This window comes from Rhipicephalus microplus, chromosome 1 (genome assembly GCF_043290135.1).
Source record: "Rhipicephalus microplus isolate Deutch F79 chromosome 1, USDA_Rmic, whole genome shotgun sequence".
Taxonomy (NCBI): Eukaryota; Metazoa; Arthropoda; class Arachnida; order Ixodida; family Ixodidae; genus Rhipicephalus; species Rhipicephalus microplus.
The window spans coordinates 281,057,910-281,081,596 of record NC_134700.1 but is presented as its reverse complement, the minus strand read 5'-3'; the positions used below and the strand labels follow the sequence as shown (position 1 = coordinate 281,081,596).

The window sequence follows — 23,687 nt, the reverse complement described above, 5'->3', positions numbered from 1 at the left end:
ATGCCTCTTCAATCATTGCCTCGTAAGTCTGCGTCATTTTGTGTCCCGCTAACGACGAGTGTTTAAGCAGCCCTAGTACAAATATTCTTGTTCTATATTGATACGTTTAGTACCGTATTTACTCGGATGAAATGCCAGTTTTTTTTTTTTTCTCTTTTTCTCTCGATTTTTGCCACCTAAAGTGGACTCTCGTGCTACAATCGAATACTGAGGCACCAATTTCTTTCAACCTGGACGCAATGAAAAGCCATCTCCCATCGTTACGACTGTGGTAGCGTTGCGATTGAGTAAATGCGATATATTGCCACGCGCGTTTATCATTTTCACTTTTGTTCAATTTAGTTTCAAGTTCACTCACAAAGCCTGGGTCAGGAATGCTCATCGCAAACTGCGCATCATTGTTCGAAAACCTTCGCGATCATTGTAGATCGTTCTGACAAGATTGCTCGCACGGCGCGAACACTCGAGATTCTTTTAGAGCTTGTGCGACGCCCAGCGATAAGGCTGGGGCATTCAAAGACACACGCATAAGTTTGCCGACGCGTTTTGCCGCTTGTTAGTTGATCGCCGTCCGACGCTCTGTTCACCGCTATCAGTGCCCGTGTATTGCTGTAATCTGACCTCCAGTTTCCAGGCCGCAAGTTTGGCCGAATAAACAGTGTCATCTGGACATAAGGTCTGCTCCCTTCGTCCACGTCACGAGCCCGTGACAATATATGACATGGCTTGGTGAACTTGCTCGTCACTATAGCAGCTGTTCCTCTGATTTCAGGCAAACCGAGCTCACAGACGGGTGCCTGCGAGCGTGATGGCAGCAGCACATTTCTTACTTCTCTGCGCTCCAAGAAGGCCACGCTAACCGCACTTATGGTCATAAGCGTGGTAGCGGCGTTCACCGTGGGGCCCGACCTACGCCTCAAGATCATGCCAGCCAGCGATGGTGAAAAGCGCTTCGCCATCTTCACCAAGTGAGCTTGCCACTAGAAACCTCTTCACAAGTGCGTTTTTTCTTTAGGCTGGCTTTTAGCATTTCCTTTCAATAGTTCTTCATAGTTCCGCTATCTCTGACGTTTTAAGTCTCGAAACCACCGTTCTCGATACCACCGAAACCAGCGTAGGCTCAGGAAAATTCGACCACCTATAGGTGACCAACAAACATCCACCTGACCCCCGTATTCACAAACGCTCCTTCACTCAAGAGCTCTTCTCGGCTTGAAAAAGTTGATGGGAGCGCCGTCTCTTGGCAGACCAAGTCACTGCATATCGGCAATATTCTGCAATGATTCTTGAGAAGCGCAGCGTCAATTTCTGTCGAGCAGCGGCGCAGTGCTCAACTCAGTCAAGTGAAGGATCAAATTCGAGTCGAGGAGCGTTTCTGAATATGGGGGTGAATCTCGTTAGGCGGCACCGAACACTCACCAGAGGGAGCTGCGTTGCTCCCACTGCTCCGCCTCAAAGTTTCTGACATTCGCCGTTAAGGGCACGCAGAAAAGAGACGCGCGTCCCCAATGTATCGCGGGCAAAATCCGCCGACAGGTGCAGAGCGCAAAGTCTCGCGTCGCGTTCCACCGAGGCCGTCTCAAGGTTTCTTTTTTTTATCCGCTAGGCTATTTACTCTGGCGCTGTAGTCAGACTGGAAAACTCGACAGAACGGTGCCTCGGCGACAACTTTTCTTGGCATTGGAGCGAAGGCTACAGAGCCAAATAGCGGGCATCCTACCGCCAGTTATTGTATTTACAGAACAGCGCCCGTATTTTCACCGTCATATATAGAAATTCCCCTTTTATTTTCTATGTGGCGCTTTTTGAGACAGGACGCAGCTCTAACAATTGAGATATTCCTATTTACTTTAATTTATTCATTGTCACTTTGTGTTTTCGAACGCACGAGAAAGTCCTGCCTTTTTTAGGTGCACCTCAAATGCTAAGCGGCATCTGCGTTTATACGAAATGCTGATGGTGCGCCCCCGTCACTTTTCGTGGCGTTCGAGACGCGCGCTTAAACAGACTACTTTGCGTAGTGCTACATGTGCAGATACTCCGCCTCTGCAGCTTTTCCTTCAGTGGCAAGAAAAGATGTCGCCGAGTAAAACATATCCTCTCAATAGAACTGCGGCCTGTGCGACCTTCGTCTCGGCAACCTAGTGCCATTACCACCAGACCACCATGGCAGATACAATCTTACAGGTCCTTGAACTAAATATTTGTTTCGCCGATAGGTCCGTTCGATTTGCCTTACATTACGTGAACCAGTACCTGGCAGTTCAGATGGCAGTGTGGCCAGAGCTGAACTCATGCAGCACCAGTTCAGCGGGGGCACGCGTAGGGTGACACTTTGAAACGAACGCCGAAGTGCAGGTAGTGCACCGCCGGTAGCGTGCTGACGGCGCCATGTTTCTCACTTGTTCGTTGCGTGCTTGCGTCGGTTTGAAAGCGTTGGTGTGCAAGCTTTTCGTCCAAAATTTCGTCCAAAAAAGCCACGGATTCCATCGCAACAAGTGTAGCCATTGCGCAAAATGTTATAGAACTGATAAAAGCTCGATGATACATCGTCGCAGTTTTTACGCTCGTATTGACAAAGTTGCAACGCAACAGAATGCCAAGGTTCTGCGAAGAAGTCGTTGATTGATATGTGTGGTTTAACGTGCCAAAACCACCATAAGATTATGAGAGACGCCGTAGTGGAGGGCTCCGGAAATTTCAACCACCTGGGGTTCTTTAACGTGAACTCAAATCTGAGCACACGGGCCTACAACAGTTCCGCCTCCATCGGATATGCAGCCGCCGCAGCAGGTATTCGATCCCGCGACCTGCGGGTCAGCAGCCGATCTACCTTAGCCACTAGACTACCGCGTCGGGGCTGCGAAGAAGTCGTGAGTCAGCACCTTGATTTTTCTTAACCTTACAATAAGACTACCAATGGTCAGTGCTCAAAAAGTTAACGCGCTTGGTGTATTTGTGCTACTTGGGTGGACAGCGCAGTATACGTACTCCTCAACCGACCACTGTCGACCGTATACGTAACAGTGTCGAGCGAACCTTCGATTTTCTCAACAGCGTGAGTGCGGAAGTGGTTGCTTGTAGACAGGCAGGAGCATGCAGGAATGCTGCAAAGACGGTTTCCTAGCAAGTGGCGACATGGGGCCTAAAAACGCCATAGGATACGGAGGCGGCCGACATGTGGATATCAAATAATTGTCCCCGTATCTGCGTGTTAATCTGCAAATGTCGTCGAAAGACGAGAGTCTTGCGTGTGAAGAAAGTGTCAAAACATTTATTTGATTTTCTGCGCAAGAAAATCGGTGAATGGTATTCTGGAGACGCTGCTAGAGTGCCTCGAGCGTACAGCGGAGGCGAACGAGCGCATCAAGTCACGTCACACGTGAGACATGAGCGCTATCTGGCAGTTTTCTTGGAAAACGAAGCTCGTGGCTCTGAGACGGGCGTGTGCGCCCGTCTCCGAGGTGATAAGGTGTAGAACGCAAGACGACGGGTAGGTGCCACCATTGTGTCGTCTTAGCAAAGCCTTGGAAACAATCGCCTTTTCGTGCAAGCGTTACATGGTCAGCGCAGCGTGATAAACACTAGGTCCTTAGAATGACTTATGTATGCCTTTTCTAGTAAAAGACGCACCTACAGAATACACGTGTTGTTATGGTGCCTAAGATATGTGCAATAATTGCTTTTTAATTGACAATCGCGCAAGTATGAATGCTGAATCTTGAGCGACATTGGTGGGCGCTGAGAATGGGGTTGACCGTTCAGAGTAACGAATATCGTTAAGGGTAGACAAACAGACAAATGTACGGCTAGACATACAGACCAAAGTTCTTGCTTTGAAGGTTCCCAAGAAATACTATCGTCTTTAAAAGCCGACAGAGTCGATAAACTCCCATTTCCTGCTCTGCTGCGGTGTCCTAGTGGCTAAGGTACTCGGCTGCTGACCCGCAGGTCGCGGGATCGAATCCCGGCTGCGGCGGCTGCGTTTCTGATGGAGGCGGGAATGCTGTATAGGCCCGTGTGCTCAGATTTGGGCGCACGTTAAAGAACTCCAGGTGGTCGAAATTTCCGGAGCCCTCCACTACGGCGTCTCTCATAATCATATGGTGGTTTTGGGATGTTAAACCCCACATATCAATCGATAAAACTCCCATTTTCTACAACGCGGTTCACGTCTTCATTCAGTATGAGTGTCAACCATGCGAGAACACCTTTTACGGATGCACATAGTTCGTCTGCTACGATGGCTGCAACAGCGCCACTTCTTGTACTCGACCTGCACTACCTCCAAATTGAGTGCAGGGTTTTGTCTGAACTGGCCGTGCACGACACCTGCACTTTTCAAAACGAATGGACTAGTTGTGAAATCGCCAGCTATCCCTACAAAAACGAACGGTCGAGTGCTGCACTACGTTCAGGCAGTGCAGGTAAATCAAACAGACCTGATATAACCTCCCTCTTCTGTAAGACATAACTGCCACTTTTTTTTTTAGATGTCGGGGAGGGGGGAGCAGGGTAGCATTATAATGTATTAAAAGAATCCCAACACTTGGAAATTTAGATAGATAAACGAACAAGCGCACAAATGATTGCTTATTCAGTCCATTTCTTTCTATATCTGTGTTAGTGTCCCCCGTGCCTCCACTGCAACCAGAGTGAATCACTGCATCATTTCCTCTTAACAAGTAGGTTGTTTACAAATCAAAGGCAGAGACTGTTAGAAGAAGCTCTCCGTAGGGCGGCTCTAAGTTTATCCCTTCCGGTTGTCCTTTACTTTGGAGCAACTGAAAAGAAATTTAGCCATAGTAATGTTTGCGAGGCCGTATTCGATTTTATAAAGGCAACAAAACGAATAGAATGTTAAGCTGAGGCATAAATTCACTTTATTTGAAACCATAGTTACTTCTTGAGTTTTTTGTTTTTTTATCTAAATATCCCGGCTGGTAAAACAATTCGATCTCAAAACTGAGGTACCGTCCGTTTCAAGGCCGATCCCCCGTTGTGGGTTGCGTCAGGACTCTGAGGAACAACCACCAATCAACCAGTAGCACTCTAGATTTATTACGCTCGCATCTCGTATATCCTATACAGCAAATACAGTTTACAACAGCGCTCGAGATGTGATAACTCGCCAACATGTTCGATCCACAACAGTCATACTATACTTCTGTAGGCATGTACAATTAGGACAGCAAGGCTTGCTCCAAAGAAGGCTGAAATGAATGTCTTTTGGTACGTTTGCGTTATTCTGTGCAGTGCTTAATGCTCCTTGAGTGCCAGGCATTTTAGTATGTGCTGTATATGATTATCAAACTAGTTCGTGTGGTTAAAGTTCGAAATACGCATCAGTCGCTTACATTCGAGAATGTTTAAGGTAGAGCGCAGTAAATGGTCAACTAGGTATTGCTTGTTGTTATCAACCTGCCAGTCATACATGCACTCTTCAAAACGCAGGAGTTGTGTGGTCCCTGATTACGGGCCATGGCATGCGTCGGTGTTGCCCTACGTCTCAACAACGCGTCCTATCAACTGCACAAATTACCCAGCTTACAGCTACACCGAAGTAAGTTTATCTGTTAATCGATAGCCATGCCAGGGTTGCCATTGGTGGCAAGCTTGCGCAAATTTAGCATTTTCACGACACCATCAGGCGACTTAACGTCAAGTCTCCCTAGCTACTTTCATGGCTACATTCAAATTATATTTTGCGAGTTTAGATGCATGGGACGTAGGATGCTGAGATGAGACAAGTGTGTCTGAATAACGATGTGGTTGTACGTTTTATCAATTACGCTAATGCAGCGAAAATTGAGACGATAAAGGCGGTCGTGGCTGTTACGCTAGAAGTGCGACTGTAGTTAGCCGAGTATTCTGAACCCTTACCAGGGCAGTGATTAGTCTTATGTGCATCAGATCCCACTCTGACGCAGCTCATTCAAGGCCTGAACATCGGTCAGCTTGATTCGCTTTTACAGCGAAAGCTGTTGTGAGATCACAACCCGGGTCACGCGCAGCGCCGTAGTTGTTCGCCGCCGCCGCCGGTGTCCGTAACCACTATCACACAAAATAAGAAAGAAAAAAACTGAATAACAAACGCCGAATTTATGTGGCGACAGAGTGAGATTGGAACCCAAATCCACTGCGTGCTGGCCCAGGATTCTACTGCAGAGCCACGCCGGTACTCGCGATTCAATTGCAAACTTTCTTTAGGTAGGCTTGATGTCGGGAAAGGAATCGTGGTAATATGAGTAGTAAAGCGTTTTAGAACAGCAAGGAAACAACCAGGCGTCACACAATGTGAATCGCGTAAAGAGTGGGTCGTCCAGCGCTCCAACATATTACAAAAGCTCGTTTTTCATCACGCATTAACTGTGGCACACACCCACTTCCGACGTTATTTTCATCGTCGTCAGCCACTGAACGCAACATAAAATTTGTTACAAATGCTTAGCTGATACCAGGCTTCTCCGAAAAATAGCGAAAGATAGCATGGCGAATGCCGGACAGCTCAGAAATTATGAATATTTATGGCGTAGTGGGTACAAAGCACGCGTGCTTCTAGCATTTACCCAAAGAGCCTTTAAAAAAAAATTGCAGCATATCCACAGCGTGAATGATGGAGAGTGGGGCAAAGCATCCGTCCATCCATGCGTCCGTCTGTGTGACCGTCTGCGCGTTCATCCGACCATCCACGCATGCGTCTGTTCGTGCGTCCATCCCTGCGTTCGTCCATGCATCCGCCCCTGCGTCCGTCCATGCGTCCATCCGTCCGTGCAGCCATTCGTGGCATCCGTCCATGCATCTGTCTGTGTGTCCGTTCGTCCATCTATTCAACACTCCAAGTACCACCATCTCGCATCTTTTCATCATATATTCCGTGTATAGAAGCACCACCATGCAGCAGACATTTCAAGGACTAAACGAGAGGTCACACACGCACACTCTCTTAAGGCTTGCGTGTCGTGTCTACTTCCCATCTTTAACCACCTCGAGTTCATGGTATATACTAGTTCACTGTATTCGTGGCACTGCGGCCCAACGCTCGCTAAACCTTTCTAAAACCAAGGAGGTCACGCCCAGCGAGTATAACGTAGCAACCCTTTCTTGTCGGATAGTACTCAATGTACATGCCAATGGCTGCTAATGGAGAATGAGAGACAGGAGAATTCGGCTTTTAGTTAACGCGCACGCTGCGAATTTTTCATTGTTCAACAACGCACAGGAGAAATTTTCCACCGGCACCACCTTGTAGGTCAAAGCATAAGACATGTTACGCACTACTACGAGGGACGAACGGGTGCCGCGTTAAGGAGCTTCGCCCCTAAAAGCCTCTGCAAGGCTGCTCTTAACGCTTTCGCTGTGACTGTGCTGCGTCCTCCACGCAGGCCTGGTGTATTTCTGGTCACGAGTCGCTTCCTTACGACCTCTGCTAGTCGCAAGTGTGAATGAGCCTTTAGTCTTTCATAACTTACCGCATATCCCGGCAAACAGCACCATGTACAGTGTCAATTTTTATGAAAGGGAACACGGGAGCGCGTGGTCTGCGTGCTCCGGTGGCTGCTGGCAGTGCGTTCAAGCGGGAGCGAAAGCAACCACGGCTTCTTCTCGCGTCATCTTTCGGCAAGCAAAAAACGGTTCACGGCTGATATGGAATCAGCGCCAAGATTGGAACCTCCTCCCCCTTCAAGGTGGCTACCGGCATGGAGGAAGGACTCCTCCCCGACTATAGGTAGTCGCATTGGAGGGAGAAGGCGTTGAAATGTTTTCGCTGTTGGCATATCAGCAACGAATGGTTGTTTTGCTCGCCGCGAGATGACGCGAAGAGAGGCTGTGGTTGCTTTCGCTCCCGCTTCAACGCGCTGCCAGCAGCTGCCGGAGCGCGCAGGCCATTCGCTCCCGCGTTCCCTTTCATCAAAATCGACACTGTACATTCGGCTTAAATCTCGGCATGTAATGGCGTTCATTGTGTATTTCTTCTTATCACAGATGAACAGAATTTTCATCGACACATCGGCCATGGTAATGACGGCTAACGGAACACGAGCGATGCCGCCAATAAAGTGCTGCTACAAAGTCGTGTATCGGCCGCCCAGCTACGAGAACGACAGCATTACCATGTGAGCGACCTTATCGAAACGCGCACGCCTCTTGCGATTGCAGCGTAGCGTACGTTCAAGTAATGACGTGGAACTGTGTCAGAAAAGATGGCGTTTTATATCGTCGTTAGCCTTTCCATGCCCCAATGGGTGGTGGCGGCTGCAGTGTCCAGGTGTGTGAGCTGCTCAACTTCTAGCTCGCACTTAAAGCTCCGCAGGAGCTGCGCTAGAGGCGCGGCGCGTTGGCTAGGAAATAATGATGACTTATAATGATGATGATGCTACAGAGCCCTGTGACATGAACAAAAAACAGAATGCATAAATACAGAGGCTTACTTACAAAACTCTATTGTGAATTAGTGCATCTTGTGCCGTAGCTCTCAATTCTTAACGGAGTTAATATATTAGAATGTAAGTTGTAATTATATTAGAATGTAATTGTAATGTTAATTTATTAGAATGTAATGTAACTATATTAGAATGTAAGTTTGTGAAACGGCTCGACGAAATTCTAATCCCGCGATCATCAAAGCGTATTCCGCAGAGTGGGTTTGGTTTGGTTTGGAAAAACTTTATTGACAAGTCCGAAGGCGTGCGCGGGGTAATGCTTTTTTTTTTTCGATTTTCCAAGAACACTCTCCGGCTAATAACGAACCTTCGCGGAACTAACACTATGACTTTCATGACGCAAAGGAAAGCCTCGTAACCGCACTGGTTCACGAGGCGACCGGGAACCCATCTTCTTTCATTTTTTTTTTCTTTTCTCGTACTGCGCACGCCACAAATAATTGTAAAGAGCAGTAAAACGGGCCTAGTTCGTTACCTAGTTTTCTAGGTGTTTTTTTTTTCTTATTTCATTATTTTTTTGCAGGCGTTCAGCTATCTGCGTGCCCATCAGCAATGACACGGTCATCAAGTTCGAGTTCATCCGGTTGCAGTGCTCCGACGCCGAGGGTGTGCTCGTGTACAAAAACTACCACGCCTTCGTGACTCGCAAGCCGGCAGTCGAGAGGCGCTGTGGTCGTAGCCTAGGCCGGCAGCCCACAGATGGCGCCAACGACAGCGACTCGGGGGAAACGGCGTCGAAGCGCGGCAGACGTGCCTATAGTGTGCTGTTGGTGGGAGCCGACTCACTCTCGCGCAACAATATGAAACGCTCGCATGCGAAAACGGTCAAGTGAGCTGGCTGCTTTTATTATTCGGCTCAATGCTAACCGTACTCACCTCGATCGTAGGAGAAAACTCAGTGAAGCTTGAAAAAAAAAGATATTCTTCGATTTTACGTGTCAAATTCACGATAAATGATTGAGGGTACCTGTTGCGGTCAGCAAATAACGTAGAGTTTAATCATACTCACTCATACAATATCTTTGTCCTTATGGCCCACTCGGACAAACACTTACCATTGATTTTCTCAACCGGGCTCACTTGAACTGACACGACATTTTTTTTTTTTTCGACTGCACTCTTTCGGACTCAAACATACGAGAGTATTACTCAGCTGGACTCATTCAGTCTCATGGTGTTCAATAATACCGAAAAGGTGGGCTAGTTGGCAGTGCATATATGCGTGCCCGTCAGATATGCGATATCTGACTCGCAGCTCGATCTGGGTCTTAGTGAGCTTGGTTGAATCGACTCATTAGTAAGTCAGCAGAGCTATGGTGGAAAATTCTCGGCCGCTGTAGCCGCGAGCCGAAGCCGGGTCCACGAGCCCAGTAGTGCCGCACGTTTATCGCTAAGCTATAGTAAGCAGAAAAGAAGTGTCTACTTAAGTTCGCGTTTTTCTTTGTTAGATAGAATAATATGGATATTTAAAAGACAATCATGCCAAGGAAAGTACGGGGATGTTATAGAAGTTAATTGTAGTGTAAGTTTGAAGAAATAAAAGTGAATTAAAAGATAACTTGCCGTGGGCAGGGCAACACCAAACCTGCGACCTTTGAGTGAAGGTCGTTTTTGAGGTTGAATATTTGTATCTTATAAGTGCGCACAACAAGACGTACTGCCAGTCTCTACACCTTGCAATTCCTCGAAATGCCCACTCTCTCCAAAAAGTGGAAGTAATGCCTCTCCGTAGTATCGTGTTTGGGTGCATTTTCTTAACTTTCCCACATTTTTGGGGGAGGGGAGGCAGTAGGCAGGACTTCATCCTGCTAAGGAAAGCAGTTGCGGATGTTATTGTCTCTTAACGATCTCATCGTCTCATTATTCTATCGTGTATTGTAATTCGTACAACTTGTCGTTTTTTTTTTGAATTTTTTCTCAGCTTCTCTTCATCATGCATGGCTGGTTGTTCAGATGAAAATTACCCACACTTTATGTGACTCTTTCCCATATTTGATAGTTTCACTGCGAATTAACATATCTGAGTTCAAAATATTTTATTTTTATTAATATTTTGCTTTTCCAGCTATTTCAGTCATGACTGATTGTTCAAACAGATATTATCCATAACTCTTTCGGAGCTTTATAGTATCACTGCGACTGCAGATATCTGAGTACAGATTTTTTTTTCCTTGTTCAGCTTTCTTTCATCATGGCCGATTCTCTAATTGTAAACCACCCACACATTTTGTAACTGTTTGAGAGCTTTGATAGTATCAGTGCAGATGAGCATGCGTGCGTACAAAAGGTTATTTTGTTTCATTGCATTTTTGCACTTGATACCTAGTCTTCGTTAGCCTCAGTACAGAGAGGCACGTTCTTTTCTCACAGGTACCTAGAATCGCGAATGGGAGCAGTGTGGTTGAACGGAATGAACGCACTGGGCGAGAACACGCTGGAGAACATCGTGCCCCTACTCATCGGGCAGCACATACACGAAGTGAACAAAAGCTGCAGGCAAAGCGACTATAGGATCTGGGACAACTGCACGTTTCTCTGGACGGTGCGTTTACCGACAAGGCCACTTATACGGAGATATATAACAAATTTTACAAGGAGCCTATAGGCCTGTTGAAAAAAGATGATGTTCCAAGCTTAAGAAGGAAAGTTTGCGCAAAAAAATAAAATTGTTCACGAAGGGAGGGTACAGGCATAGAGTTTTCTAAATATACACTAGCGGGAACTCTGACGCTCGTGTCTATGGGAACTGCAACGCAGCATGGGAATGATTGGTAGTCGACGGATTTGTCTAGTCTTCATACTTCTGGCTCCGTGAGTGTCCGCGTAGCTTGAAGTTATTTTCTCACGAAACGAAAATCGGCAAATGTTCAGTGGTTGCGCTTCACCACCTTATTCTTTTAGGCTCACCATTCCAAATCGGGTCACGAAGTTCAAGGGGGTTTGTTCTTTTCTTCCAAACGAAACCGAAACACAGCAATATACGAAGCCACAAGTGCGATTCGCCGACCGCAAGTACGAAGACTAGGCAAATCCGTGTACTACCCATGATTCCCGTGGTCACTGAATGATCGCAGCGCCAGAGTCCCCATCCAGTTATTTTTAGAAACCTCTATGGATACAGGGACAAGCGCAACGTTGTTAGACGACTGAGTAAGATTAAGATTATTGGTTGAAGTAAAAATATAAATGCGCGGCCTGAGGCTTTTACTGTATTACAGCAAGCAGCTGCGTGTGTTAGTGATCCTTCTATCGGCCTGTACAGAGGAGAGAGGGGTTTTCTGGCTACGCATGTGTCGTTCTCATTGATCATTCTTGACGTATGCACACGTGGTCTTGGTGCCCCTGTTTCATATTTATTCAGTGTTTCGGTCCATGATTAAAACTGTGTCAGTTTGCGCTTGTGTTTGTACCCTGCCTTTATGATCGATTCACGCGCGACTTTTTGCGTGAGGAGCCTTGGTGCGCAGTTTAGAGTGAATTATGCCTTAGCGCAACACGAGTAAATCCACTTTTACTCTATACGCATGCCGCCAATATTTTCATGCAAATGAAGCGCCAATGCTTGTTTTCATTCGTGTCTCAAGTTTCATTCTCTTTAGTACAGCCTAATGGGGTTTCATTCAGGCTGATGTTTGCTGCATTCGATTGTTAGCATGCGTGCAGTTTCGCTATGAAACCATTACGCGTGTTCTCTTTTTCTTTACCAATAACTCTAATTTTTGTAAAGAGCTGATGTAGGCCATGCATTGTTTTTCAAGTGTGCTTAAAATGCAATGCCGGTTTCAATGCTCATCTGATTAGGCACTCAAGCTTCATATATTCTGTAGCCTACAAAACTTCCAAGACATTATTTCATGAAGATACTGGATAATTATTGATAAATCGGGACGAAGATAAATAACAATTCAGCTCGAATTCATTGAAAGGTAATTTATCTAAAATGACGAAGTGGGTTTTCACACGCAATCGCGTTTGTTTGGCTGCAAATTTTAATTGTTTTATCTTAAACTATGTCTTGCCGGGTCGTCCAAAGGGGTAGGAACAGGTTGTATTGCCGAACTGATGCAGGTTCATAGTTGAATGTAGTGTGAAGAAAAATGGACACAGTGATGAAGACACAGGACGGATTGTGTGAGGTGTCCTGTATTAGTGCCCGTCCTGTTTCGTGTTACTTGTGTCCAATCTTCTTCGTGCTCCGTTTGTAAACTGACTGTCCAAGGACTCCGATGCGCAAGATGATAAAAAATACAGCATATCCACCGAGTTAATGATGATGAGTGGGGCGAAGTGTCTGTCTGTCTGTCTGTCTGTCTGTCTGCCTGCCTGTCTGTCTGTCTGTCTGTCTGTCTGTCTGTCTGTCTGTCTGTCTGTCTGTCTGTCTGTCTCTGTCTGTCTGTCTCTGTCTGTCTGTCTCTGTCTGTCTCTGTCTGTCTCTGTCTGTCTGTCTCTGTCTGTCTGTCTCTGTCTGTCTGTCTCTGTCTGTCTCTGTCTGTCTCTGTCTGTCTCTGTCTGTCTGTCTCTGTCTGTCTCTGTCTGTCTGTTTGTCTGTCTGTTTGTCTGTCTGTTTGTTTGTTTGTCTGTCTCTGTCTGTCTGTCTCTGTCTGTCTCTGTCTGTCTGTTTGTCTGTCTGTTTGTCTGTCTGTTTGTTTGTTTGTCTGTTTGTCTGTCTGTTTGTCTGTCTGTTTGTTTGTTTGTCTGTCTGTTTGTCTGTTTGTCTGTTTGTCTGTTTGTTTGTCTGTCTGTTTGTCTGTTTGTCTGTTTGTCTGTCTGTTTGTCTGTCTGTCTGTCTGTCTGTTCCACTTTAATTACCAACTATAAGAATACCCTACAGCCATCTAGTGATCTTATATACAATTTTACTAATAGACACACAACGCCATCTAGTGAGCAATTCATAAACTGGAGCTGGCTACATGCTATGCACTATTGACGGAGGAGAGAACGACCCACACCCTAACGAGCTTTACCTCTAAAACATGTCATGCACGACACTCTTCGGTACGCAGTTATTCGCCAACGCGGGCTACCGCACCTTGTACGCTGAAGACAACACTGAAATATCGACGTTCAATTACCTGAAGCCCGGTTTCGGACAACAGCCTACAGATTACTACATGCGGCCCTTTCTCCTTCAATTTGAAAAGGAGATGGGTTATCACAAGGTGAGCTGCTTCTGATTTATAAGCAGTAAGGCTGCTTGGATAGACGCATTCACACCTGTAGCATACCGCACGCCATTAAGAATATGCTTATAAGCGGTGAAAAACTGTAAGAAATGTGATGCCATCCGCAATGCGAGATCTTTAGTTGTCTTTGAGCTGTGGTGTCACCTTATCCGAGCCACCTACTGGACGTAACTATGAACAATTGAGCAATGCACTACTATGAATGAGTGATAGCACTAAAATGCAGTACAAATATGTTCTCCTATTTTCTTGGGAGTGCGTGGCCTGTTCATATTGTTTTCACGGTACATGTGAAATCTGCTGCTAGGTGAATACTCCGGAGGTGAAATGCGTGCGTCGTTCACCGTGTCGGTTTGTCATGCGTTTAGTAAGCTCATTAAGTGGTATAGCTGACGGTGTTCCTGCGTTTGAGCGAATGACAAGTTATAGGAAAGAGCTGCTCGACGCCCAATCGTAGCATAGAGCTAAAGGTGACGTGGTACAACCGCGGAAGCAAGTTTGCCTAAGTCGTTGCAGTATTTAGGTTGTAGCATTCATTCAAAACTTTTCTATGCATGCTCTTATCACGAGCATGGCGTTTTTTGCCTATGTAGCAACAATTTCATTTACAGCCCCTGAACTGCTACACTTGTGTGGGCCCATATCAACTAGCTCAAGTGGTGCTAAACTACACGCGCGACTTCGCCATCACATTCAAGAACGAGCCGTACTTTGCCTTCACCTGGATCAACGCTCTGACGCACGACTATGCTTCTACACACTGGGGCGGAGACGAGATCTTTCTCAAGTTCTTTGAGGCAAGTGCTGCTAGTCAAATTCGCCTATTCTTTTGTTAAGAAGGCGAACATTTATTGTGAGAAAACGAAGACGCTAGCTGACATTTTCACTACTGGTTAATGTATGCGTTCGATTCGTGAACCCCCACTGCACATGTACTGTTCCGTACCACTGCCAGCAGTTCCTACAAAATGGCAGTTAGCCATAGTCGGGGCGTATGCACACATGTCAGTTGAATATTTACCACAGACACGAGAATGACACGTGGACTGTTCGTCTGTCCGTTGTCCTCTCCTGCACTGTTTGTTGATTGTGAGTTATCATCAAGCCTAATCCCAAACCTATTTGAGTAATAGCCACCCTAACCACAGCGTTTTATAACCACTATTCTGCGTATACATAACTCATCTTAATCAGCGCTCGTTGCAAGATGAGTTCCCTTGCTCTGGCGGTCCAGGCAAAGACCGGTCTCTCTGACGAAATGGTGGCACTAGTTGTTCCACCAACATTCCTCATGTCATCATTGGCTGGTCGTTTCGAAGCGCTCTAGTGTGCTCTCCTGGGAGAGATAGAAAGATAGGTGGAGAAAAGATAAAAACGCAACCTCTCTCTTTCTTACGAGAGCGCTCCGAAGCGACCAGTCAAAAATGGAAGAATTTTTGCGCAGTTGAGTGCGCACATTTTAACACGAAAGTGTTTGATACAAGGTTCCAACCAAGACTTCACTAACGTATTTCCGTCACGGATAGGACGTTGTTGAAATTTTGCTTGAGCAGCATGTAAAGAAATTATACGGAATTCCGCGGCCCGACAATCGAGCTTACGACCTCTAGAACATTGATAATAGGAAGCGTGTTCTTAGCCGACTAAGCTATCGGCGCGTTTCCAAGGCGCTCTTCGGACGCGCATTATATGTGTCGCACTCCTTCGCTGTGTACCAGTGTTCTTCGTTTGTCGGGGCGGTGCCGCCGCACAATAGTAGAGAAGTACTTCATTGTCACATCAACTAACGGCCATAGAGAACGCTGCGGTAGTCTCCTTTGGCACTTCTATGCTGGAACGGACGTTAGGCTGTGGCATCAGAGCCTCCCGACGCCGCCTATGTGGCATTCGGGGTTTTTATTGAAACATAGTGCACCGTTGCCTCCGCAGTCAGCTCCGAAAAGGTTTCTGGGGTTGATTTTACAGGCCACAAACGCAGTCTGTGATTGCGACGTGCTCTACCATAGCCTCCTTTATTTTTCTTGCCTGCCGGATGAGCGCGAAACGCCCGTCATCTATGGCGGCGCCTCCTACGTAGGGTTAAAGGTCATTGTACTTGGCCTTTGAAACCAGCAACTTTGGCGTTTGCTAACTTCAGAGGCTATGCCTTGTATTGAAGCTGTTGCCTGCTGAATGAGAGCAAAACGCCCGTCATCTATGGCGGCGTCACTTACGCAGGGTTAATTATATTTTCGTTTACGCCTTTTCAAAACGTTTTTACGTTATTTTTGTTGCAGATAAGCTCCAAAAACGTAAAAGTTATTTGAAGACAACCCTACTTAAGTGACGCCACCACCGCAGTTCCGACGACGGCTGCTTCCCAAGTGACCCCTGACAATCCGGCAGGCAATGTAAATCTAGGAGGCTGTGGCTCTACGCGCTGATGTGGCTCGGTGACGATGCACGTGCTTTGCCTTTTGCATTGTATTGGGCTAAGTTGCGCGCTAAATTTTTCGCGTCGTGCTTGCGTGTGCAGTGTAGTGCAACTTCAAAATGCAACAATGGTGTTCTCCGCCATTTACTGATGCGAGCGCGATGGTACCGACTACGAGAACTGTTGCATTAAGCACCACTGAAGTACGGTGTGGACGGATGAATGAAGCGCAAGTGTTTTCGGCGCAGCGATAAACATGCCATGCGGGGACGAGGGAGGCCTTCGCGCATTCACGGCACAAGCTGAGAAGACGTTTGTGAAGTTGAGCGCGTTGTGACCCAACTGGTTGCCATACAGACACCGATGCAGGACCGAAACGACCGTATACATTTACCGAAACGACATACCAGCCGGACGCTGCTCGCCAGCACAACGCTGCATGCCAAGCACACGTCCACGGGACGGTCGCCGACCCGCAAATCACTCTCCTTCACCGCAGCAGACCGCTAGTTCATAAATGATTGAGTGAAAACTTGTTTCGTTCATCTTGCACAGTTTCCGTGCGGTGTAATTCAAGTGCGATTCGCGCGATGCTCCGGTGCGTGCAGTCTTTCCGGAAAGTGTGTACCGGTCGTGATTCGTTGATTGTCGTGGGGAAGAAGATGTACCACCAGGTATCAATATCCTCCTGAATTCCAGCTATTGCGATTTGTTCAATACGTTGGACATCAAATACACCGTCAATACAAAGATCTCAGCATGTTTTCCTCCTCAAAAACCAGTTGTCCAATATTTTTGACATCTACTAGTGCCCTTTACAAATTTTTGTCGAAATTGCTCCATCAGATCCTGAAAAAAAGAAAAAAAAACATGGTGGCGTTCAACAGAGGAGCTTTCTAGAATTTTAACGGCGAAAATTAAGGCCCGTTATTTTGTATTTTTTAAAATTTGTTAAATTTTGAATAAAAACTGTTATTCCAGAATTTGTAACAATTTTATTCAGTAGTCTTACTTTATGTTGCTTCAGGTCCACTACTTAACGATTTATTTAGGTCCCAGCATCCAGTTATTTGGACGCTGGAACTTAATGAGCCACACCAAAACTACACGCATCACGGAATGAATAAGCTTCACTTTTTATCTTCGTGATCTACACACCCAGCTGTGAAAGTTTCAACAGATTCTCTGGACCTAAATCTAACCCGAAAGTCAGGAGGATGTCGGTGCATCAACATCAATACAATAATATGGGTGCAACATCAATATGGGTGCATCAACAGCAACTAAACACCAATAACCATCTTACATCAATGCGTAATAAACATTGAACTGCTTCTGTAAAGACTCGTTTTTCTGTCGTGTGTTATGCCTATTCCTACATCAGACGAGCCAATCGCATTTTTGTTTGCTATTCCGAATGCCTCACTTCGAGCTCATGCTGGCTTGAGCAGTCGCTGTACGAGGGCGACCACCTGAGAGATACCATCGTCGTGTTCCTGAGTGACCACGGCATGCGCTGGGGCAGCATACGACGCACGTTTGTCGGTCTGCTCGAGGGCCGCCTGCCTGGCTACCTGTGGTACCTGCCTCGCAGTCTCATCCTCCGCCACCCGGACCTCCTGCGAGGGCTGAAGGAGAACGCTCACCGCCTGACCACGCCTCTGGACGTTCACGCGACGCTGCGAGGAGTGCTGGAAGATTTCGAGCTCCTGGACGCACCCAGCACCCAGCCATTTCTGGTACACGCTTTCACGCTACACATCTGCATTAAAAAAAAAGGTGATCGTTATAGTGAAGGGCGAATAACCAAACACAGAGACGCGGAGACATACAATGTAGGCGCTACTAATAGCCTCAATGGAAGGGCAACAACACAATATACAGGGTGCGGTTTCAAGAAATGGGTCCAATATTCTTTAAAAATTACACAAGGGAGGTATCTGCGTGCTACCTGCGGCGTTACCATCACTGTTGCAGAAGGCATCTTCAGATGGGTACAAACATTAATATAACCGTAAATATAGAAAATAACACATTTTCAACCACTGATAAAAGCCGGTGGAGCCAAATGGGTAAATTCAAGCTGTTCCTACGGGTTGTCCATAGCCACTTTGAGCTTTTGGAGAGGAGCCACTAGTAATCACCGCGGAGCTATGCAATCTGCCCAGTTTAGCTGGCAAAATTGAAACCGACGCACCGAACAGCACGTCTGCCATTCACTTCGACAACACCCCCATTGACGACACTGTTTCCCTCGCTTTTGCGGAGAAGAATAAGCGAACGTCGATAAGCGGCCTCGAAACGAAGTGTCTAAATTGCCGGCTGATAACGGTGAGGGAAACAGTGTCGTCACTGAGGGCGTTGTCGAAGTGGAAGGTAGATGCGCTTTTTGGTGCGTCGGTTTTGGTTTCCGTGTGCAGCTGAATCAGGCACATTGCATTGCTCCCCCGTGATTACCAATGGCCGCTTTTCCAAAATTTCGAAGTGACTATTCGCAGGAAGAGCTTGAATTCGCCCATTTGACTCGACCGGCCATCACCACTGGTTAAAAAGTTAATTGGGTTAATTTTTATTATTACTACCGTAATTAATGTTTGTACGCATCTAAAGATACCCTCTGCAGCAGGAAAGGCAACGCCACAAGTATACTACGCGCGTAACTTTTTTCTGTAATCTTTAGAGAATATTGGACACACTTCTTGAACCATCTTGTGTACGGCACCTATACAGCGCAGGCGTACAAGTCACATACGGCAGGATACAATTTGCCTGTGGTTGGAAGCGACATATCCTGTTTCAGGCACACATTTCATTGAAGTTTTAGTGGCAAGCGTTTTATGCTTCGTATGTGGGTGTTTGCACGACACTCTGACGATCAGCAAGCACGAACTAACACAGCAACAAGTCCTCTTTCAGTTATAAAAGGTGTGGAGGCAGGGATTACTCCGGTTCGATGTTAGCAAAGGCCGACATTCTCAAACATCACAGTCGCGTCACAATATGCCAGAGTCGTAAGTGATCCGCTTCAGTCAGAGTTAAGTAAGCAATGAGAAAATACAGGGAAAATCCACAAGGCTAATTCAATTCTGGTATTCTCGAACTAATTGGGATTCTCAAATGTCTCGGTTGCTTCATTCGCATCCACTTGCTCAACGCCAGAAGCTGGCTCGACTGAAAACTAATTCTTTCCTGTCAAGGGACACCAAAAGAACACTTCAGTACTTAAACGACAACGTGCCACGTTACCAGGCAGACGAAATATGTTCGCTGGCAAATAGCACTCGGGCATGTACGGGAGCATTTGTTCGTGAAAAATCGAACACTGTGCCGCATTAAGTCGCTCGATAGCAGTAGTATAGGACATGCACTGCGAAGTAGGTTTGAATTACATCTTTAGCTTTTATTCTTAAGGATGCAGCACTCTGAAGCATGATTCAGAAAACACAAAGTGGTTTAATAGAGTGATAGGTGAACATCATTGCTTGAAATACTACTTCCTCCCACTGAGCTGCCGCGCCACTACCAGTTAATGTCTCGAGTATTGGTGCATCATACGGAGAACAGTCTGAGACAATTATTTAAGAAAGAATGTTACGCTATCTTTAGCATATCCTCAATTGCCTGCGGGCTTGACGTGATTGCGCAGTATGGCTATAAAGTACTTCCTCTTCCGCTGATTTCATCGCCCACAGCGGGAAACACGGCGCAAGTACGACGGGGTTCGGATGGCATCGCTGTTCACTCCGGTTCCCTTGAACCGAACGTGTGACGACACCGGCATGGAGAAACAATGGTGCTCGTGTCTGAGCCGAACAGCCATTTCGACGTCATTGCGGCCAGTGCCTCAGGTGAGTGAGTGAAAGAATGTGTCAGTGAATGCGTGAGTGAGTGTGTGAGTGTGTGAGTGAGTGAGTGCGTGAGTGAGTGTGTGAGTGAGTGTGCGAGTGAGTGCGTGTGTGAGTGTGTGAGTATGTAAGTGTGTGTGAATGAGTGAGTGAGTGTGTGAGTGATTGTGCGTGAATGAGTGTGCGTGAGCGAGTGTCTGTGAGCGAGTGTCTGTGAGGGAGTGTGCGTGAGCGAGTGTCTGTGAGCGAGTGTCTGTGAGGGAGTGTCTGTGAGTGAGCGAGTGAGTGTGTGAGCGAGTGTCTGTGTGAGCGAGTGTCTGTGATTGAGTGTGTGAGTGAGCGAATGTCTGTGAGTGAGTGTGTGAGTGAGCGAGTGTGTGAGCGAGTGTGTGAGCGAGTGTGTGTGTGAGTGTGTGAGTGAGCGAGTGTGTGAGCGAGTGTGTGAGCGAGTGTGTGAGCGAGTGTGTGAGTGAGTGTGTGAGTGTGAGTGAGTGTGTGAGTGAGTGTGTGAGTGAGTGTGTGAGTGTGTGAGTGAGTGTGTGAGTGTGTGAGTGTGTGAGTGAGTGTGTGAGTGAGTGTGTGAGTGTGTGAGCGAGTGTGTGAGTGTGTGAGCGAGTGTGTGAGCGAGTGTGTGAGTGTGTGAGCGAGTGTGTGAGTGATGTGTGAGTGATGTGGGAGCGAGTGTGTGAGTGATGTGTGAGTGATGTGGGAGCGAGTGTGTGAGAGAGTGTGTGAGCGAGTGTGTGAGCGAGTGTGTGAGTGAGTGAGCGAGTGAGTGAGCGAGTGTGTGAGTGATGTGTGAGCGAGTGTGTGAGTGATGTGTGAGCGAGTGTGTGAGAGAGTGTGTGAGCGAGTGTGTGATTGAGTGAGAGCGAGTCGTGTGCACGCAGCTATGATATAGACCGACACACGCACGATGGTTTGTTGCCGCCGAAAATATCTGAGACGTGCATGTGCATAGAATCAAACTGAACTGACGCATCCGATGTGATTATATGTCAGTTGACCCATTCATTACAGGTGGCTGAGGCAGTTGTCCGCTATATCAACCTCATACTCAAACCGTACGCACCACTCTGCGCTCGACTACGCCTCAAGCGTGTTGATAGTGCTTACGCTCACACAATCGAAGACCCAAGGGATAGCGTAAGTGTGCCTGCCCTGCTTTCCAACTTTTTGTTTTTGTAGGTCCGATCTAATAGCGTCTTTGACAGAGGTTTAAATTTATGTTGCATATGATAACTTTCGAGTTTGGTAACTTCCGAGCATTTTCTTCGAGCTCAGCTTCGGTTACCTAGGGCATCCATCGATTCTGTATATTAATATCCCTCGCCGCATTTTCCGCTATCCCGCTAAACTCTAACGCACTTTCCGCAACGTTCTTTTTTTGTGTGTGTGGTCAGCGCGTTATAGTTTATCGGGATAGCATTTAAGCGAATAAGCTGGGACAGTAGCGTCACCTTGCGGAAGGTGAATACCTTAAAATATGTAAAAAGAAAAAACTGAGAATTATCGCTCGTATCCTAGCACGCAGCAATATTGCTACTTTTTTAGTAATAATAAATGTAAATAATATGAATGACGCACCAACAGCACAAATTTTTGTGTTGCAGATTCGTTTACATCGACCTTCTACTTAGGCCTAGGGACGTTCGAAACGAGAATTTAGCTAAAAGCTAGGCTAGGTTAACTGTAATACACGGGTCATCAAAGCTACCCGACAGATAAGGAAGCCATTTTTCACAGTCGTTAGGCACGAAACAAGTAGATCCATCCCCACCAACGCTAAATTCAGTTCGAAGCTGGCGTCCAAAACCACCGCCATGTTTTACGTACATGGCGTAGACTACGCAAATGCGGTAACGCTGAATCTGAAAAATGGCGTGCGTATATACGGTACATGGTACAGGGCTTTTAACGCACTGTGCATGCGCATTTTGTTCCCCTTATTAAGTCCACTTAACTGTAAACCTCTAATGAAGTGTAGCTCTGTGACGCGCGCCTTAGCATTTCTAGTTTACGCTCATTCCGAGAATAAATCGCTGCCGCGACAGGGGACGCACGACGCTGGGAACATTTTCCTCTAGTCCGGCCGTGGTGTTCAATAGTTGCAGGAGCCTTAGCCCAAGTTCTGCGTTCAGTCAGCGACGCTCTTCTGGCCATCTCACCACGTTCTCTAATGACGCCCTCATCATTAATTACAAAAGCTACCACAAAACTTTGTTTAATCATTGATCATGGACGTAAGTCGTCGGGGCGAAGATGTGCCACCAAGTGTCAACATGGGTGAATCCATGTTACATGGTCCTATAGCTGCCGAAGACCACTAGACACTGTGCAAGTTTTTTTATGGGTACGCATTTAAATACTTCTGTACTGACACGTTATACTTTCATGTTATACAAATTCATATAAAAGACGAATTTTTTCGATGTCTCGATAGAATATAACTAAACCACTTCCGTACCATTTCGCAGACAGCTTCTTCGTACTAGGCATAAATATCTGGCATAGGTACTGCCGATGCAACCTTCTGAATGAGTGAATTCATCATGCAATTTAGACGGCAAGTTAAAAGAAAGAAATAGCCATCGCCTTAATGGCGACAAGTTACATGTAAATTAAATGAAACACCAGAACCTACCGCTAGTAGCAGAGCCGGAAATACTGAGTTAAACGAGTGTTTAATCATATCAAATCAAATCATTTTATTTTCCCAGAAAGAAACAGGTTCTGGAGAGGTTCACTGGCTAAAAGCTGTTTATGGACAGCTTGACGAGGCCAGTGAACCCTATACAAGGCAGGTGGGACAATGACAAAGATGTGTATAACAATAAAGACCATAAGCTAACAGTACAATACCAAATACCGTGTAATAAAAACATATATATACATTCCTACGAAACATCCTGATACCAGCATAGCACAGAAGATTACATGGAATAATACCGGAAGGTGCGAGATGATACAATGAACAACCTCACCGAAGATGTCTGCACGCAGGTCAGCTACAAGCCGCTGTGGTTCGAGCAGTTATTTCCTTTCGGTCGGAGAAGAGACGTCCGGGAGTACACCGTCAGCCTCGTGACGACTCCTGGCGAGGCGGTGTTCGAGGCGACGGCGCGCGTTTTCGGCAATGCCGTCACCGTCATGGGAGAAGTTCTGCGCATCTCTCTGTACGGGAACACCTCGCACTGCGTGCCCACCATGCCGTTCCGAAAGTTCTGCTACTGCTTGCGGCCCGCCTCTACGTCGGAGTGAGCACGGCGGCGCTTCTGTGCCCGCCTGACGCACTTGAAACGCCGCGTATTGCGAACGTTCACAGCCAGAGACAACGACATCACGCGAACGTTCGCGCTGGCTTGGATTGTAACGTTGCTGCTCACAATGTGTTTTCATGAATGTCTATCGACAACTGTAATTGAATATCGTTGCTAGTGCCATATGTTCACGTGTTTTATGCATTGATTGATTGATTGATTGATTGATTGATTAATTAATTGATTGATTGATTGATTGATTGATTGATTGATTGATTGATTGATTGATTGATATGTGGGGTTTAACGTCCCAAAACAACTATATGATTATGAGAGACGCCGTAGTGGAGGGCTCCGGAAATTTAGACCACCTGGGGTTCCTTAACGTGCACCCAAATCTGAGCACACGGGCCTACAACATTTCCGCCTCCATCGGAAATGCAGCCGCCGCAGCCGGGATACGAACCCGCGCCCTGCGGGTCAGCAGCCGAGTACCTTAGCCACTAGAACACCGCGGCGGGGCATGTTTTATGCATCTC

The 23,687-nt window shown here is 46.7% G+C and overlaps 1 protein-coding gene across 1 annotated transcript; it reads left to right on the top strand.

The window, feature by feature from the left end:
* Window positions 1-23,331, top strand: LOC142767310 (uncharacterized). The gene is made up of 12 exons (XM_075868771.1): window positions 1-22; window positions 773-968; window positions 5,455-5,563; window positions 7,987-8,117; window positions 8,968-9,273; window positions 10,815-10,986; window positions 13,451-13,606; window positions 14,242-14,427; window positions 17,495-17,782; window positions 19,736-19,891; window positions 20,909-21,034; window positions 22,892-23,331. Exons 1-12 carry the CDS (start codon window positions 1-3, stop codon window positions 23,147-23,149), a joined length of 2,106 nt encoding a protein of 701 aa, XP_075724886.1. The 3' UTR covers window positions 23,150-23,331.
* The last annotated feature ends 356 nt before the right edge of the window (window positions 23,332-23,687 follow it).

What these genes read in the sequence shown, in the direction of transcription:
- LOC142767310 (XM_075868771.1), top strand. Translation starts at nt 1, where the DNA reads ATGCCTCTTCAATCATTGCCTC. An exon ending in GCCTCTTCAATCATTGCCTC is followed by an intron (nt 23 to 772) that starts GTAAGTCTGCGT and finishes CTCTGATTTCAG; the next exon opens with GCAAACCGAGCTCACAGACG. An exon ending in ACTGCACGTTTCTCTGGACG is followed by an intron (nt 10,987 to 13,450) that starts GTGCGTTTACCG and finishes TTCGGTACGCAG; the next exon opens with TTATTCGCCAACGCGGGCTA.